Source organism: Salmo salar, chromosome ssa05 (assembly GCF_905237065.1).
Source record: "Salmo salar chromosome ssa05, Ssal_v3.1, whole genome shotgun sequence".
Lineage (NCBI taxonomy): Eukaryota > Metazoa > Chordata > Actinopteri > Salmoniformes > Salmonidae > Salmo > Salmo salar.
Window position 1 is genome coordinate 58,672,654 of NC_059446.1, and position 18,336 is coordinate 58,690,989.

Sequence of the window (18,336 nt, forward strand, 5' to 3'; positions counted from 1 at the left end):
TGAGTGCTCATCATTAACTTTTTAATAGAACACTTAAAACAAAACAAGAAAACGAACGACAGCCAAACAGTTCTGTCAGGAACATGAACTAAACAGAAAGTAACCACCCACAAAACCCAAAGGAAAACAGTCTGCCTAAGTATGGCTCCCAATCAGAGACAACGATATACAGCTGTCCCTGATTGAGAACCATACCCGGCCAAAACAAAGAAATACAAAACATAGAAAAAAGGACATAGAATGCCCACCCCAGTCACACCCTGGCCTAACCAAAATAGAGAACAAAAACCTCTCTATGGCCAGGGTGTGACAATCATCCATTCAACTACTCTGCATTTCACAAAGACACGGCGGTTGGAATAAAAAATCTCAAATTTGGACGCATCAGACCAAAGGACAAATTTCCACCGGTCTAATGTCCATTGCTCGTGTTTATTGGCCCAAGCAAGTCTCTTCTTATTATTGGTTTCCTTTAGTAGTGGTTTCTTTGCAGCAATTCAACCACGAAGGCCTGATTCACGCAGTCTCCTCTGAACAGATGTGAGATGTGTCTGTTATTTGAACTCTGTGACGCAGGGTACCCTAGTGGTTAGAGCGTTGGACTAGGAACCAAAAGGTTGCAAGATTGAATCCCCGAGCTGACAAGGTAAAAATCTGTCATTCTGCCCCTGAACAAGGCAGTTAACCCACTGTTCTTAGGCTGTCATTGAAAATAAGAATTTGTTCTTAGCTGACTTGCCTAGTTAAATAAAAATTTGGGCTGCAATTTCTGAGGCTGGTAACTCTAGTGAACTTATCCTCTGCAGCAGAGGTAACTCTGGGTCTTCCTTTCCTGTGGCGGTCCTCATGAGAGCCAGTTACATCATAGCGCTTGATGGTTTTTGCGACTGCACTTGAAGAAACTTTCAAAGTTCTTGAAATGTTCCATATTGACTGACCTTCTTGTCTTAAAGTAATGATGGACTGTCATTTCTCTTTGCTTATTTTAGCTTTTCTTGATATTATGGACTTGGTCTTTTACCAAATAGGGCTATCTTCTGTATACCACCCCTACCTTGTCACAACATAACTGATTGGCTCCAACACATTAAGAAGGAAAGAAATTAACTTTTAACAAGGCACACCTGTTAATTGAAATGCATTACAGGTGACTACCTCATGAAGCTGGTTGAGAGAATGCCAAGTGTGTGCAAAGCTGTCATCAAGGCAAATGGTGGCTACTTTTAAGAATCTCAAATATAAAATATATTTTGATTTGTTTAACACTTTTTTGGTTACTACATGATTCCATATGTGTTATTTCATAGTTTTGATGTCTTCACTATTTCTCTACAATGTATAAAATAGTAAAAAAATAAAGAAAATCCCTGGAATGAGTACGTGAGTCCAAACTTTTGACTGGTACTGTATACTGGTCTGGACAATCTACACTGAGTGTACAAAACATTTGGAATACCTTCCTAAAATTGAGTTGCTACACCCTTTGCCCTCTAAACTGCCTCAATTTGTCGGGGCATGGACTCTACAAGGTATAAGTGTGGCTTGGAATTCCCATTGTTAGAGATGGTACGTTCATAAAAAGTACCCTTGTTTACATTGTTACCTAGCAACACACTACTACGACTAATTTTACAGATCCACTGTTTCATCTGTCCAGCCATGCAATTTATAAACTTGATCTCCACTGTAAAAATCATCTTGACATTATCTCTGACATTTGACATTATCTCTGGCAATATTGAAATTCGATCTCCACTGTGTCCCATTATAATGAACATATCGACAGGCAGCTTTTCTCAGCCAGTCAAAATAACGAATCGGAATAATTTTTATGGCCATATTCAAAGAAATGTCAATAGAAAAACAGGTAAAACAAAATGCAGCTAGTTTGCTGTCTTTCCAGCTTGAGTCTGAAGTGATTGTGCTAGCTGTGTAGTTGGCTAGCTAGCAGGGGGAAGAGCCTCCATAACAACCATTTTTCTTTGCCATAGCAACATGCAAAGTTCTAGAACTATCAACCAGCACTTGGGTAGTTTTGCTTTCCATGGCAGTCAATACGAATATAACTAACAACCAGACAATGCCTGGAATTGCACTTGACAACCAGTGTTAGTGAATGTAGCATCACGTTTTGTAAAGAAATACCTGGTTTGGGAAATAATCTTGCTTTTTAGCGCTGGTAACCCGAGTCCATGTGTTATACATTTTTTTATCTTGGCTGTGGTGGTCAACTTGGCTTCTCCTCATGGCTATGAACACGTCTCATGTATTATTGCTTAAATATAGAAAACTCTCATTGAAGAAAAAGTTTGACCGATTAAAAGAATGTCTTCAGATTTGTCATCAGTAAGCTCAGAAAACAAGTGTACTAAAGGAAATTATACATTTCCGTTATGGACATGAATGGGTTAAGGAAGTGGTGATGGTGCTGTCTAGTGGCAACCAGTTTTGACATGTTGGTGGTTAAGATTAAGGACGTGTCATTTCACTGAGATGTATTTAATCATTTCATTTATCACTATCTTCCACAGTATTCATGTAAGCATTTCGCCTGTCACTTTTTTGTAATATAACTTCAGTTTCTTTACATCTGGGGCCTTATGTGTCAAACATCTCAGAGTTGGATTGCTGATTTAGCACAGTTTTGTATTTAGATAAAATTATTACGATTACATGGACGGGGGGACTTGATCCTAGATCAGCACCCATTCAGGTGTAGGATCTTAATTTGAGCCAGTTTGCTACAGCATCCTGCAGCAACAGGAGATGTGAATTATTACGTGGATTATAATTAATGCACATTTTTTGTAGGGGTTGATACATTTTAAGCAAGGGAAAATCAAGTCTGAAAGTATTTTAAAGTGGGAAATGAAATTCTAATCTTCAGAAGCCTTTTTAAACCTCAAATGCACTACGCATTTTTTATTTTCTGCATTGCAGGAAAGTTCTCCTGCAACAGGGTGATCAAATGAAGATCCTACACCTGTATTCTGAGACGCTTGACACATAATAATGTTAAAAGTATATAACATTCTTTAATACATTTTTTTGTGGTACAAGAAGCCATTGTATATCTGTGCGATGAGACTGCCAAGTTTTTATTTATTTTTATTTTACCTTTATTTAACTAGGCAAGTCAGTTAAGAACAAATTCTTATTTTCAATGACGGCCTAGGAACAGTGGGTTAACTGCCTTGTTCAGGGGCAGAATGACAGATTTTTACCTTGTCAGCTTGGGGATTCAATCTTGTAACCTTTTGGTTACTGGCCCAATGCTCTAACCACTAAGGATTGCTTGGAACTCTATCGAGAGCTAAACAGAATGAAATATCAATGAATGTATTGATCCATACAATACACTCGCAATGGCTGCCTGGTATTGTGATGCAATCATTTCCATGGTAATGTTGAATGTTCATTCACATGATGCTAACTGATGTGGCTCATGCAATGGAATACATTTTTTGTAATGTCAGTTGAGTTTAGTCAATAAATCACAGCAGAGACTAATGGGTACACTTCCTGCTTTTACTTCCTGATTTGCTCCTATGGCTATACTCGCAATGGCTGCCAGTCCACCTATTACACCATTAATGACTTGAATGGGGACACCCGTTCTATCCATTCTATTTCTATGATCCATACACTCTTAGAAAAATAGGTGCTATCTAGAACCTAAAGGGGTTCTTCGGCTGTTCCCATAGGAGAACCATTTGAAAAATTGTTTTTGGTTCCAGGTAGAACACTTATGTTTCCAGGTAGAACCCTTTACACAGTGGGTTCTACATGGACCAGAAAATAGTTCTACCTGGAACCAAAAAGGGTTCTCCTATGGGGACAGTGAAAGAACCATTTTGGAACTCTTTTTTATAATAACCCTGATAGGTATTAATATCTTTTCCTTCCCTCTCTCCCCCTCCATCCCTATATTCTCTCTCACCTTTTCTCCTGTCTTTTTCTCTCTCTCTCCTTTGTTCTCCTTCCCACTCCCCCACTCCTTCTCTCTCTCTCCCTCTCTCCCTCTCTCAGGCCTTATTGTGTACCTGGGGATGATGGTGGGGGCCTTCCTGTGGGGCGGCCTGGCCGACCGGATCGGACGGCGACAGACCCTCCTCATTTCTCTCTCCATCAACAGCGTGTTTGCCTTCTTCTCCTCCTTCGTTCAAGGATACAGCTCCTTCCTTTTATGCCGTCTGCTCTCCGGCGTGGGGTAAGGAAGGACGCTGTGTCACACACCCCTTCTCCTCTGAGAACGACTCGGCTATAAATACTAGTGCCGACTGTAAATGATCCCAAAATGAATGTACCCCGCAATGACTCCCAAAGCTGGAAGTCTGGAAGCGATCCAAGCCTGGTTAAATCAACTGGATGAAATGTGTATAAAGCCTGTCTATTATTGATGTTGATCATGTTATTATGCTGGCACAGATTATTGAAATGGTTTAATATGCTGAAGAGACACTTTATTTCCTCTCTCTCTCTGTCTCTGATTCTCTCTTTCTCGCTCTCTCTCTTTCTCTTTCTTTCATCGCCTGTCTTCATAACTCTCCCTTCCCCCTCCTCTCTTCTTCCACATTTTTGCTCTGTCATCCCTGTCCCTCGCTCACTCTTTCTCAATGTCTCATCCTCTCTCTCTCTCTCTCTCTCACTCTCTCTCTCTCTCTCTCTCTCTCTCTCTCTCTCTCTCTCTCTCCCTCTCTCTCTCCCTCGACCTCACTCCCTCTCTCTCTCTCTCTCTCTCTCTCTCTCTCTCTCTCTCTCTCTCTCTCTCTCTCTCTCTCTCTCTCTCTCTCTCTCTCTCTCTCCCTCTTTCTCTCTCCCTCTCTCTCTCTCTCCCTCTGTCTCCCTCTCTCTCCCTCTCCCAGCATCGGTGGTTCCATCCCCATTGTGTTCTCCTACTACTCTGAGTTCCTGGCCCAGGAGAAGAGAGGAGAGCACCTCAGCTGGCTCTGCATGTTCTGGATGATCGGTGGCATCTACGCCTCTGCCATGGCCTGGGCCATCATCCCCCACTATGGTGAGAAATGTCAATTAACCAATCAACCAACCAGTCAATCAGTCAATGAATCAATCAACAAATGAGTGAGTCGGTTGGGAGGTTGTTCGTCGGTCAATAAGTCAGTTCATTTCTACCACTCCAGAGTGAAATCTGGTTTCCAAGCTAGGATTACACATACTGTACATTTAAAGACAATTAAACACACAACTTATACACAGAGAAACAATCATCATATTTTTTGTTATGCTCCTATCAAACATGGATGCATATGTTTATCGTCCTGTATACTGCTGTCTGGTATGACCCATGTACCATAGTTCTTCAACCTCTTTATCTTCCTGTTCCAGGCTGGAGTTTCCAGATGGGCTCTGCGTACCAGTTCCACAGCTGGCGTGTGTTTGTGTTAGTGTGTGCCTTCCCCTCTGTGGCAGCCATCTCTGCCCTCACCACAATGCCCGAGAGCCCCCGCTTCTTCCTGGAGGTCAATCCACCAACCACCAATCAAAATATAACAAAAATAGTAGCTACCCAAAGCATTGTTTATCATCTTGGGTTTAACTCGGGACTTACTGCTGTGTTTTGAATATCATGACACCTACAGTAGCTACCTTCATCATACACCTGCTGGGATCCTGATTACCCTGACAAATATACTATAATGAGTTCCTATTTATTTAGCTATTCATTAGACAAATGTGTCTGTCTTGTCTGTTGTAGAATGGGAAACACGATGAGGCTTGGATGATTCTGAAACAGGTCCATGACACCAACATGAGGGCGAAGGGCTACCCAGAGAGGGTCTTCTCTGTGAGTGACACACACACACACACACACACACACACACACACACACACACACACACACACACACACACACACACACACACACACACACACACACAGTACATCCATCCTAAACTACTATCAAACCCCTATCAGACACATCTAGTCTGTGAAGTGAAGCAGTCTTTTATTCAGAGGAAAGAAATGAGGGGACATTTTTATATTCATTTATCATCTTGCAATTACTGCCTCTGAGAAAACACAGCCTCGCTCATATGTTTACAGTGAGGAGGACCCTTGTTCAATTTGCATGAATTAGCTTGAACTTATTTGTTATTTGAGGATGAATTAAGCTTTGATAAACTTGTTTAGGGAGTAATTATGTTAAGGAAGTGTGACTGAGTTGTGTTGTTGCCCCTAGGTGACCACCATCAAGACAGTTAAGCAGATGGATGAGCTGGTGGACATGGGAGAGGGCACCGCCTGGTACCAGAGATGGAGGATGAAGCTGGCTGACCTGTTCAACCAGGTAACATACTCTACCTTAACCTGTTCAACCAGGTAACATACTCTACCTTAACCTGTTCAACCAGGTAACATACTCTACCTTAACCCGTTCAACCAGGTAACATACTCTACCTTAACCTGTTCAACCAGGTAACATACTCTACCTTAACCTGTTCAACCAGGTAACATACTCTACCTTAACCTGTTCAACCAGGTAACATACTCTACCTTAACCTGTTCAACCAGGTAACATACTCTACCTTAACCTGTTCAACCAGGCAACATACTCTACCTTAACCTGTTCAACCAGGTAACATACTCTACCTTAACCCGTTCAACCAGGTAACATACTCAACCTTAACCTGTTCAACCAGGTAACATACTCTACCTTAACCTGTTCAACCAGGTAACATACTCTACCTTAACCTGTTCAACCAGGTAACATACTCTACCTTAACCTGTTCAACCAGGCAACATACTCTACCTTAACCTGTTCAACCAGGTAACATACTCTACCTTAACCTGTTCAACCAGGTAACATACTCTACCTTAACCTGTTCAACCAGGTAACATACTCTACCTTAACCTGTTCAACCAGGCAACATACTCTACCTTAACCTGTTCAACCAGGTAACATACTCTACCTTAACCTCTTCAACCAGGTAACATACTCTACCTTAACCTCTTCAACCAGGTAACATAGCATCATACTGGTAACTGAACAGCTAAACCAGAGACGAACGTAATGTTTCACTTGCTCTCCTAAGGACCTTTGGTCAACTGGGGCTAAATTGAGTGAATACTTTAACAAGAATGGGAGGATTATCCATCCTTCTCCTTTTTCTTCTACATTTTGAATGCGCATCATTGGTCTAACAAAAAGGTGTTATATCTAGCGCAATCTAAATAGCATCTGTATACCAAAAAACATATTTTCATTGTCGCATACACCAGATAGGTGCAGTGAAATGTGTTGTTTTACAGGGTCAGCCATAGTAGTACAGCTCCCCTGGAGCAAATTAGGGTTAAGTACCTTGCTCAAGGGCAGATCGACAGATGTTTCACCTTGTTGGCTCAGGTATTCAAACCAGTGACGTTTCTGTGACTGGCCCAACGCTCTAACCACTAGGCTATCTTCCGCCTATAGTCCCTCATACCTCTCTCATACCTCTCTCATACCTCTCATCACCACTGCTATTACTGTCAAAGAGAACAGAGTAGGTTCATGTTTATATGCTCTTAACTACAGAGTGAGAGACTGGAATGATTGTTTGTATATCAGCCCCCGTTGTTTATAAAGTGCCTGTGTGCAGAGAATCCCTAGCTATGTTTACTAGCTGTGTTTACTAGCTGTGTCTACTAGCTGTGTTTACTAGCTGTGTTTACTGTTGGCTTGTGTGGAACATGGAACTTTATGTTCATTTAATGCTGTTGTAGATTGTAGAGATACTTCCTTTGAGATATATTGTTTGTGTGTGTGTGTGTGTGTGTGTGTGTGTGTGTGTGTGTGTGTGTGTGTGTGTGTGTGTGTGTGTGTGTGTGTGTGTGTGTGTGTGTGTGTGTGTGTGTGTGTGTGTGTGTGTGTGTGTGTGCGCGTGTGTGCGCGTGTCTGTGAACCTCCCTGTAGGTGTGGAGCAACTTCCTGGCCATATTCTCTCCTGAGTACTGTCGCACCACTCTCATGATGATGGCTGTGTGGTTCTCTATGTCGTTCAGGTAAAGTCAAGCTCCCAAAACTGTTTTCAGATAACATACAGCCAAAGTCAGATCTGCATAGAATGAATTACTGGTATAATAAACTAACTTGATTTCTTGTTTCGATTTTTGGATTATTTGTGTACTAGTATTGTATTTGCGAGGCATTCTGCTCCACTGTTGGGGCTAGTAACATAAGCATTTCACTGCTCCTGCTATAACACCTGCAAATCTGTGTATGCGACCAATACACTTTGATTAGATTTTGTCTGACTCAAGTGAAAATGTAGTTTTACATTACTGATATTGATGATGTAGTTAGTGTCCTATCCCTTCTAAGTGGATTGTACTAAGTATATCATCATGATCCCTACGTCTGTCTTAACATCCATCTCCCTTCTCTCCCTCAGTTACTATGGGCTGACGGTGTGGTTCCCTGACATGATCAAGTATCTCCAGAAGCAGGAGTACTCCTCGCGCACCAAGGTCTTCATCAAGGAGAAGGTGGAGCACGTCACCTTCAACTTCACCCTGGAGAACCAGGTGCACCGCAACGGAGAGTACTTCAACAACAAGTAGGTCCCCCTTCCCTCTTCCCTCACCAGCGTTGTCATGGGAACGCAGCAGGGTACCAAGCCATTCATACAGTAAATAGGTCAAGGGTCAATCAGTCATTCTGATGTTAAAACAAACTCTTTCTCTCTCTCTCACTCTCTCTCTCCCCCCATCTCTCTCTGTTTCTCTATCTCTCTGTCAGGTTTATGAATCTGAAGATGAAGTCCATGGTGTTCGAGGATTCTCTGTTTGAGGAGTGCTACTTTGAAGACATCACCTCCAGCAACACCTTCTTCAAGAACTGCACCTTCATCGCCACCCTCTTCTACAACACAGGTCGGTTGTTTCCAACTCTCTGCTGATGAGAGTGTTGTATCAGTGTTTGTTGGAATTATAAGTTGTGGATGTCTTGTTTTGCTTATACAGGGTTTTCCCTTCATTAACTCATCTAAGTACTGTAATCTCAATCGTGTTAGTGGCTTCTGTGTTTGATTGACAGATAAAATACAATTGTATGCCATATTTTTTCTAAGGAGCTAAAAATGTCTCATGTTGTTCATATAGATCTTATGCATTTCTTACTAAGGTGTTCGACCTCTCTTACAGAACAGAGCCAGAAACAGAGCAGAGAATCAGCTCCAATTATATGCTTCATACAAGACAAAATGGCTCAATTACCGTCACTCTACTCCCTGGTCCTGTAACATAATGTAGCAATGCAGACAGAGAGAGGTATCCTAGCAACACAGCCCCAATCCTGTTTTACTTCAGCCTGCAAATGACATAACTGTCAGTCATCTCAAACTGAATGATAGATTTTTCCAAAAACAAAAAGCAGCCTGCACAAGAAGATGATTCATCTGTATGGCTGATGACAAAAGATGGGTAATATTGATGAGCTTGAAGTCCTCTCGATCCATCGGCAGAATCCAATTTCATCTCTGACATTACACGCTCAACGATAGAAACCTACTATCAGCCAAACACAAGCCTATAATGGCTTAGCCTCTCTCTCTCTCTCTCTCTCTCTCTCTCTCTCTCTCTCTCTCTCTCTCTCTCTCTCTCTCTCTCTCTCTCTCTCTCTCTCTCAAGACGTTATCAGAGCGTACGATAGGGACTATCTAAACGCCTCCCTCTCGTTCTGTTAGGTGTTTGTCCGTCATTAGACTAGTCAAGCAATCACTCTGCTGCTATCAATGCCATGCAGGAGCTACTCATTTGAATTTGAATTAGAAACTAATTGCACTGCTATTGCTTTATTGCTTAATCCCTCTGTGCTTTCCCACTAAGAGCTAGAACCTGCTAGATTGTTGCCATAGTACAGAATGTTAACCCACTATGGGACCAACCACATGATGGTTTCATGCTGAGAAGTACAGCAGAGCAAAACCTAGAGATTGGAGGTCAGAGGTTAGGCTTGGACAGTATGGACAAACCGTTCAATTATGTACAGTAGAATAAAGAATTCAGTATTATGAATGTATTTTATTTTGTAACTCATTGAATAGGCCCTAGATATGTGAACCTTACGCCCCAGTTCATATTCTGTCATTCATCCGTTAGAATGACTGTGGTTTATGGTACTGTGTTCATATGAGATAGCTGACATTAAAGATCCGAGCAGTACAGAATGCATTAGTCTATCCCTACATTGAATCGACTTAACCACAATTCTCGTCAATACACCCCCCCCCCTTCTCCTCTCTCTCCCCTCCTTCTCTCCCCTGCAGATCTGTTCAAGTACAGGCTGATCAACAGCAAACTGGTCAACAGCACCTTCCTGCACAACAAGGAGGGCTGCATGCTTAGCGACTTCAGCGACGAGAACAGTGCCTACATGATTTACTTTGTCAGCTTCCTGGGCACCCTGGCCGTGTTGCCTGGCAACATTGTGTCGGCGCTGCTCATGGACAAGATCGGACGGCTGAGGATGCTGGGTAATAGAGCGAGGAGAGGCGACAGTGTCGTCACGGCTACAATGGTGTCATCTGATTTTGCACCGTACTGTTGGTGCATGTCTTCGACACATAGAGATCAGCAACCTTAAGAAAACTAAATGTAGTCTGCTTAACCTATGGTAGATTGGGCAGAATTGTCTGTCTCACAACGGCCAAAATGGATTCAGCAAGAATAGCCGACATATTAGATGACATATTCATAGATTCACTCATTTTCCCTCTCTTCTTCTCTCTCTCTCCCCTTTCCCCCTCCCTCTCTCTACCCCTCCTTACACCATATCTCCCTCCCTTTCCCTTCCTCCCCATCTCTTTCCCTCCTCTCCTCTCTGTCTCCAGCGGGCTCCAGTGTGATCTCTTGTGTCAGCTGTTTCTTCCTGTCGTTCGGCAACAGCGAGTCGGCCATGATCGCTCTGCTCTGTCTGTTCGGGGGCATCAGCATCGCCTCCTGGAACGCCCTGGACGTGCTGACGGTGGAGCTCTACCCCTCTGACAAGAGGTAGGAAACCCCAACCAGAGAGCCACACCAAAACCTTGGCACTGTGGAAGGTTGTAGCTTCCACTGGCAAAAGTGGTGCCTTGATGTGATAGGCTACACTAGATGGAGGCAAATGGAGGAAGTAGTACTGTGTAAGAGCAGTGGTGGTAGTGGTGTGTGAGACTGGGTGGGAATCCTTACTGCCACCCCATGGCTGAGTGAACACTGCACTCCCTCAACCAACCTATACTAAACAATCCTGTATATCCCAGTAAACTGGGTTGACTGAAAAATGTCTGCCCATTTCAAAACTCATGAGATCTCATCATAGCAGACTGGCTGTTCATTATTATCAACGGAGTTTGAGCCCTGAATGCTGATTGGCTGACAGCCGTGGTATATCAGACCGTATACCATGGGTATGACAAAATATTTATTTTTACTGCTCTAATTATGTCGGCAACCAGTTTATAATAGCAATAAGGCACCTCGGGGGTTTGTGGTAAATGGCCAATATATGTTGCAGAGCAGAGCAAACACGTTACCATGCAAACTCATGCTTCTATTGACACTCATACTTGGTAATTTGCTGAAACTCTGTTTAAGCAGTTAGTTGATTGCATACCTCATTGCTTAATAATATCTGACCATGATTAAATATTATTTTCCAATTTCAGAAAGAGTAGTAGCGCTCCCTATCTGGCTGCACAGTCCTCCTGCAGGTGTTACATTATGAGTTCAATCTGAGACTGTTTAAATAGAGGTTATGATGGAACTGACTGATCTTCCTCTCTCCTCCCAGATGCACAGCGTTTGGCTTTCTAAACGCCCTCTGTAAACTGGCAGCCGTGTTGGGCATCAGCATCTTCACCTCTTTCGTGGGCATTACCAAGGCTGTGCCCATCCTGTTCGCGTCCGGGGCGCTTGCAGCGGGCAGCTTCCTGGCGTTCAAGCTGCCGGAGACACGGGGCCAGGTGCTGCAATAGTGTGGCCACACCCCTAGGGGGCGACGTGGGGGGTCAGAATGAGTAAGCCACACTGTGAACAACAAGCAGCCCAAGAAACCCCTAAACTCTGCCCTGTACGCCCAATTGAAGTCACAGCCTATTCACAGGAATTAGTTCAATGCAGATGCTGCACAGATCTACTAAGTTGTAAATATTGTGGATTGCCTGATATTGGATGTACTGTTTAGATAGACACATCTCTATACTACTAAGATCTGTGGAACTGTGCTGCCGCTGCTTGACATTGATCCCTGTGAATATGCTGTGAGTTGGTAGAGAAAGGGAAGTGCAACCAAACTCTGCCCCTAGACCAACAGAAGCTGTTCCAACTTTAATGCTTGTTCAGTGCAATCTTAATCACTAAGTGTATGTGTTTAGGAGGGTTGAGGAAGTAGTTTAGATGCAGTTCCCCATAATGGAGACAGATTTATGGGGTTATGGGGTAGGGACATGGGGTCTAGTTTATGAGCCATGCCATTAGCCCGTAATAGAAATTACCACTAGCCATCCGATCTGTATTCAGACCAATTTCTCCGATAAGCTCAGCTCACTTCCCATCTACATGTGTCTACATTGTTATGGGAGAACGCCAGTCAAAAATGATGCGTTATGCCTTGATTTGAACTATTTTTGACTTAATGGGTAAACCAAAACATTTCGTTAAACCAAGGCCTCATTATCATACCTTCCAAGGTCTTGTTTATTTTATGTACAAAATAACTGCCATTTTATAGATTTTAGAACATTCCAGGTTTACTTTAATTATGGTTTGAATGAGACTGTTGACAAAAGTGATCTGTTGAGCTTTTTCCCTTTAAAACATTCTTTCTAGCCATTCTATCTCAATCAATCATAAACGGTCACTCAAATCAATCCTTCAATCTCCATTTCTGACAATGTTGAAATTTGTTCAGCCCATATTGTTCGCCATGTACATTTTAGAACAACACTTTTATTCAATCATTCCACATTTAAAGCACAAATGTTTGCTGATGCAAATATGACTATTGTCACAACTTGTTACAATAGTTATTACTACTGTCATGTTCTAAACAAACGTTTAAAATCCCACAGTTCATTCGTCATTCTTGCCTCCTATATCCTATAGTAACAAATGCCTTCTTTGTTCCATCTGTCATAGGCATTATGTTTTGCTCTTACAAAATGTGTTTTTGGAAAGTGGTATGCATGTAACTAAGTATGTAAGTGAATTCATGCACAGTTTGCTAGAAAGATAGAACACAATATGAAAATAGCATTGAAGTGTGTCATGTTACTGTACATCAATAAGTCAGATGTTAGATGTTATATCCATGTCCTTTTATGAGAGAAATCACACTGCCTTTGATATAATTTGGCTGTTCTAACATTGACCTTGGATTTCTGGAACATTCTCGCATCCCTTGAACACATAAAACCATTTTAATGTGCACAACTGAAACATTCGCTTTCATTGTTTGTGATATTTTGATACAGGAACTAGATGTTCAAAGTGGAGCGAAAATCTTCAAAATAATGAAGTTGAAAATAATACACAAAGGTATGGAAAGGATACACTTAACTTCAGTGAAACATTGCAACAATGTGATATATTTTCAGTAGGTTTCATTTGATATTTGTTTTGAGTTTTAAAGATATTTAGATATATTTACTTTTGGGTGCAATATATGTGTTTCAAAAGAGACTATAGTGGTAAGCACATATACGCACTGCCATTAAATACTAACATGTACGTCATAGCCCATATCTTATTCTTAGTATAATTTTGATATGGGTGTGAGAATGTGCTTGTTTGCCTGTGTAATATTGAACTTTGACCTGCAATATTGATTTTTCTTTTGTGGATTCTTGATAGCTTGTTTATTAGTTGTTTTATTCGATACTTGGAGTATGATTAACTGATGTGGCGATCTAAGTAAAAGCTGCTTTATTGATCGGATGATCAAAATCAGAATTAAAACTCAATGAGAAGGAGAACATTATTGGATGCTTATGGGAAATATTTCACAGAGCATTGAAATAGAAGTAGTATAACTTTCCTTTGATTTCCACCCTTGAAGCTTAGAACATCATGATATATGGGTACATTTAACATGTTACACACCTCCGCTGAGGTTTTTTATCATACATGATAGACTAGGACTAAACACACTGCTAAGGGCAGTGTCCTCATGGGATATCTTATCCATAGATTTCCTGTACATTGGTTTGGTACCAAAAAAAACATTTCACATTTCCCTTATAGCAAGCACATTGATCAAGTGTGGTATGTTCACAATTGCATGTTACTAAGAAACAAACAGAGAAAAGCAACAAGCACTGATTCAGCAACAAAGGAAATGATCATAAACTGCCATTTTTTAGGATAGCAGCCATATGTAGACTTAACAGAATTCTAGATAGAGACCAATCCATTGCACTAAATGTACCTAGCTGTACATGCACAGTTGTTAATGCCTTGCATTCTTCAAAAGACCAAAGCCTTTGTGACATTAAATATATCAGTAGCTAGCACATGAAGGGTAACAGAAGGTAAAGCAGTTGATGTACACACAACAACTGCTTACAAGTGACCACTTTAAGACAGTAGCCAAATGATTAATTGGTACCAAATGAGTCATGCATGCGGTTGTGAACAGCACACTAAATAATCAGTATACATTGATTTACAGTTGTCAAAGTTGACTATTTATTGACATAGCAACCTCTCACTTTTCTTTATGTTTACATGACCATGAACTAGCATATTCCACACAATTGACATGCATTAGTCTACACACCCAAATCTTTCACTGATGGTTTAGTGACCGCCGATCTATAAGTGTGCCATGAGTAACTTATCTCATTTATTATTGCCAAATATTTTTGTATGTCTTAAGTTTATACTATGTCATAAAAAAAACTGGAATATAGATTTAAATATGTAAATTAAAATACATGAAATATAACATAGATCATTAATAAATATTATAGGTCTTTATAACCTTTGACCCCTTGAAAATATTCCTGTAGTAGGGGGAGCAGTTTTTATAAACTGATCTGGGACGTGGATGGCCAGTCTGTCGGAAAATACATTTGTTAACAATTCCTCTAAGAAGCAGAGTAATCTTAAAATATTCAATTTGTTATTGAAGAATCAGCCTCAGCATTGCAGCATGTGTCTGATCTGTGTTTCCATATCCTATCTCTATGTTGTCCTAATTATACCGCCCATGAAATGATAAACAAGGATGTCAATATTATTGTTGTATAGTACGACATGGAACGCTGTGAAATGCTTAACTATCTATTTACTCTCTCAGTGAACCAGTTCAGGATATTTTAAGTCAAGATTGTTTCTAGTACCTGTAGTTGCATATTTTCAATTCTGTTACAGGGTTTTTTTGTATTCTTAACTTGTTGCTCGGTCAACGGTCAATCATGAGTGCAAAAACGTAATTATAGCAATAAGTGTTTGATTATTTGTATTTTATCTCTCCCCAAAACACTATTGGGAAATTAAGCACATTATATGCTGGGCCTTTTCCACTGAAATGCTGTGTGTTGGCTTCTACTAAATGGGACTGAATGGCTTATATTTACTTCTAAAACTACCCCTAGGTCTTTGAGGCTTTTGTCAATAAGAATACATTGTGATTAATTCATGTAACAGAGAATTTATCACTGTCATTGTACTGTGCTGTATAATCTGTAGTTGTTTGTATGTAAGTATAGATCATAGTATTAGGAATTACAATACTCTATACATGTGGAACCATAAATAAAATACAAAGGACAAAAAAAACTGAAGTGTAAATGACAGAATACTATTATATGTTGTCTTTGATTTTGTGTATTTTGTAAATGAGAATGGAATATAAGTAAATACATCAAAATAAATACTACTGGTTATGAAGAATACTTAAATGTTACAATGTCATGATTCTGTTATAAAGTTTGTGTGTGAGAATTTTTCTTATCTTTTGTCTATGTTTATTTATTTGCACTGTTGTGCAATTGACATTTTCAGAACAGCAATGGATAGCAAAGAAAAATAAACTACTGTCCTAATGATGAAACCTTTGTAATTATTTAATTTTCCCGAATTGATCATCAATGATATAATGGATTTCTTTGCCTAGGGGTCAGAACAGCATCCCACTGGGCACAGATGTCAATCCAACGTCTTATTCCACATTGGTTCAACGTAATTTCACCAACAGGCATGATAGCTCATTTTGAAAAAAATTTACTTTGCACCAAACCTCCACCAGTACTAGATTTACTAGCCTGCAAAGACTACAATTTACTGCTGAAATATGAGTCCCAGGCCGTCTACAAAGACTACAATTCAAGCAAAGACTACAAGTCCCAGACAGTCCAAAGCAGGCAGCACTTCCTGTGTACGTTGGAAAACTGAGGACACTGTGAAAAGGTAGGTAGCTAATACATGTATTACAACTCACTTTGGGTTATTACAGCTTTGATCATTTATTAATAACAACCCAAACTAGCTAAGGTACTATTCGAGGCTACGAAGTGCATTTAATATGGCTGTGATTACTGCAAGAAGCTAGCTAGCCAGTTAGATAACGTTAGCTAGCTAACGTAGCTAGTTATAGTATGTTGTGAAAGAAATTAGCAAACGTCATTCCGCAGCATTGCATTTTCATGTATCTAAAGAACATAGATGTTGTAGCTATAGCTAACAGATACTGTAGCTATGTAAAGCAGAGTCTGCTGTAAAATAGCTAGCTTAACAGCAGATAGCGAGCTGCTGGATGCAAGCTACAGTTAGAAAAGAATGGTTCCAAAAGGGTTATTCGGCTGTCCCTATAGGATAACCCTTTTTGGTTCCAGGTAGTGCCCTTTTTGGTTCCAGGTAGAACCCTTTTAGGTTCCATGTAGAACCCTTTCCACAGACGGGACAGCCAAAGGAACCTTTTAGGTTCTAGATAGCACCTTTTTTTTCTAAGATTGTAACTTCTGAACCTGAAGAGAGACCACTTCTTCATTGCAGGCTTTCTACAGACGTCGCGTTCCCCAATCCTCTGAATGCTGCCCAGTGTTCTCCGCTGTGCCTGTCCAATCTCCACCACCCTCGCCTTCACCAGGCCCTTAGCCCACTTCAGACCCCACATGGCTCCTGATCCAAACCGGCCCGTGGAGGGGGCCATACGGACCAAGCTCACCCAGCAGTTAGAGCCAGAACACCTGGAAGTCCACAATGAGAGCCACATGCACGCCGTGCCCCCTGGATCCGAATCCCACTTCAGAGTCCTGGTGGTCAGCCCACGCTTCGACGGCCTCTCCCTGCTACAGCGCCACCGCCTTGTCAACGAGACCCTAGCCGAGGAGCTGAAGACCTGTGTCCACGCGCTGGCCATCCAGGCCAAGACACCCCTGCAGTGGGGCAGCAACCCCAGCATAGCCAAGAGCCCACCCTGCATGGGAGGATCTAAGGGGGACCACACGGTGGAGGAGAAACTCAAGGCTGGACGGGACTGACCAGCAAAACTCAGCAGTCATCAACCCTGGTTCTAGAGAGTAACAGCCTGTGCAGGCTTTGGTTCCAGCACTAACTCATCTATTAAAATGTGTTGTCTGTTTAATACCTTGATAAGTTTGATCAGGTCTGGAACAAAAGCCTGAACGTCCCATATGCCAGTTGAAGAGGGTGTCAATTAACATTGTTGTAAACTAGTGTGATATCATTTCATTACTGCTTGAGAGGTTGTTTCTAAATGAGCAGCATGACTTCGGTCTCTTGGCAGTTTAATTCAAGAAGAGTTGGGTTTTAGATTAGACTCTTGTATTTAGTGGCCATCACTAGAATGCCTCAAGATCTTGCAGTTCAGTAGCATGTGGTACATTGAACTATATGATATGAAGTGATGGAGTGTGTCTGTTTTGTCTGAAAATAAAATGTATCGTATGTGAGGTCAGAAGTACAAGAAGTCAAGACAGAACAAAGAATGTTTTCTCAAGGTGCATTGGGGCAGTTTTGTGGTTGGCATTCTTTCCCCCAAAAAGGCTTGTGTGTCTGTTAATAAAAATACACATTTGATGAAATATTGCTTGTGATGTTTTTGTTTTGCATGCTACCTTTGAATACACATCTGCAGTATAGGTTTAAAAACAATGCTGTGTTTTGATTTTGAAATGGAACACTAAATGTAGTACTAGTGATACCACATGAGGGCAGTATGTGCAAATGTTCTGTTGATGTGAAGTACAGCGTTGACAGAATGATGACACACTGCTTCATTATTTCCCTATGACACTGCCTTTCATCAATTCTTCAATACGGTAATTATTAAATCCAATCATTTTTATTTCATTTCTCACCATAACAAAATGTCAGTGTTATAGCAACGGG

General features: G+C 41.1%; 2 protein-coding genes across 3 annotated transcripts in view; both read left to right on the plus strand.

Annotated features, from left to right (window-relative positions):
• The window catches only part of LOC106605292 (synaptic vesicle glycoprotein 2A), a 59,810-nt gene extending 43,774 nt beyond the window's left edge, over positions 1-16,036 (plus strand). Inside the window, exons 3-13 of the mRNA XM_014200765.2 lie at positions 4,030-4,210; positions 4,866-5,017; positions 5,347-5,480; positions 5,717-5,806; positions 6,203-6,310; positions 7,916-8,004; positions 8,394-8,558; positions 8,741-8,874; positions 10,269-10,475; positions 10,833-10,992; positions 11,774-16,036. Of these exons, the coding sequence (XP_014056240.1) occupies positions 4,030-4,210; positions 4,866-5,017; positions 5,347-5,480; positions 5,717-5,806; positions 6,203-6,310; positions 7,916-8,004; positions 8,394-8,558; positions 8,741-8,874; positions 10,269-10,475; positions 10,833-10,992; positions 11,774-11,957 (1,604 nt within the window). The 3' untranslated portion in view covers positions 11,958-16,036. The remainder of the gene's footprint in view (positions 1-4,029; positions 4,211-4,865; positions 5,018-5,346; positions 5,481-5,716; positions 5,807-6,202; positions 6,311-7,915; positions 8,005-8,393; positions 8,559-8,740; positions 8,875-10,268; positions 10,476-10,832; positions 10,993-11,773) is intronic.
• Positions 16,037-16,291: 255 nt separating this feature from the next.
• On the plus strand, positions 16,292-18,029 carry bola1 (bolA family member 1). Of its 2 annotated transcripts, XM_014200679.2 has the most exons (2): positions 16,292-16,392; positions 16,978-18,029. In XM_014200679.2, the coding sequence occupies exon 2, from the start codon at positions 17,013-17,015 to the stop codon at positions 17,463-17,465; it is 453 nt and encodes a 150-aa protein (XP_014056154.1). In that variant the 5' UTR covers positions 16,292-16,392; positions 16,978-17,012; the 3' UTR covers positions 17,466-18,029. The 2 variants fall into 2 exon arrangements, with proteins under 2 accessions (XP_014056154.1, NP_001134510.1); NM_001141038.1 differs by lacking the exon at positions 16,292-16,392 and having other exon boundaries at positions 16,976-18,024.
• The last annotated feature ends 307 nt before the right edge of the window (positions 18,030-18,336 follow it).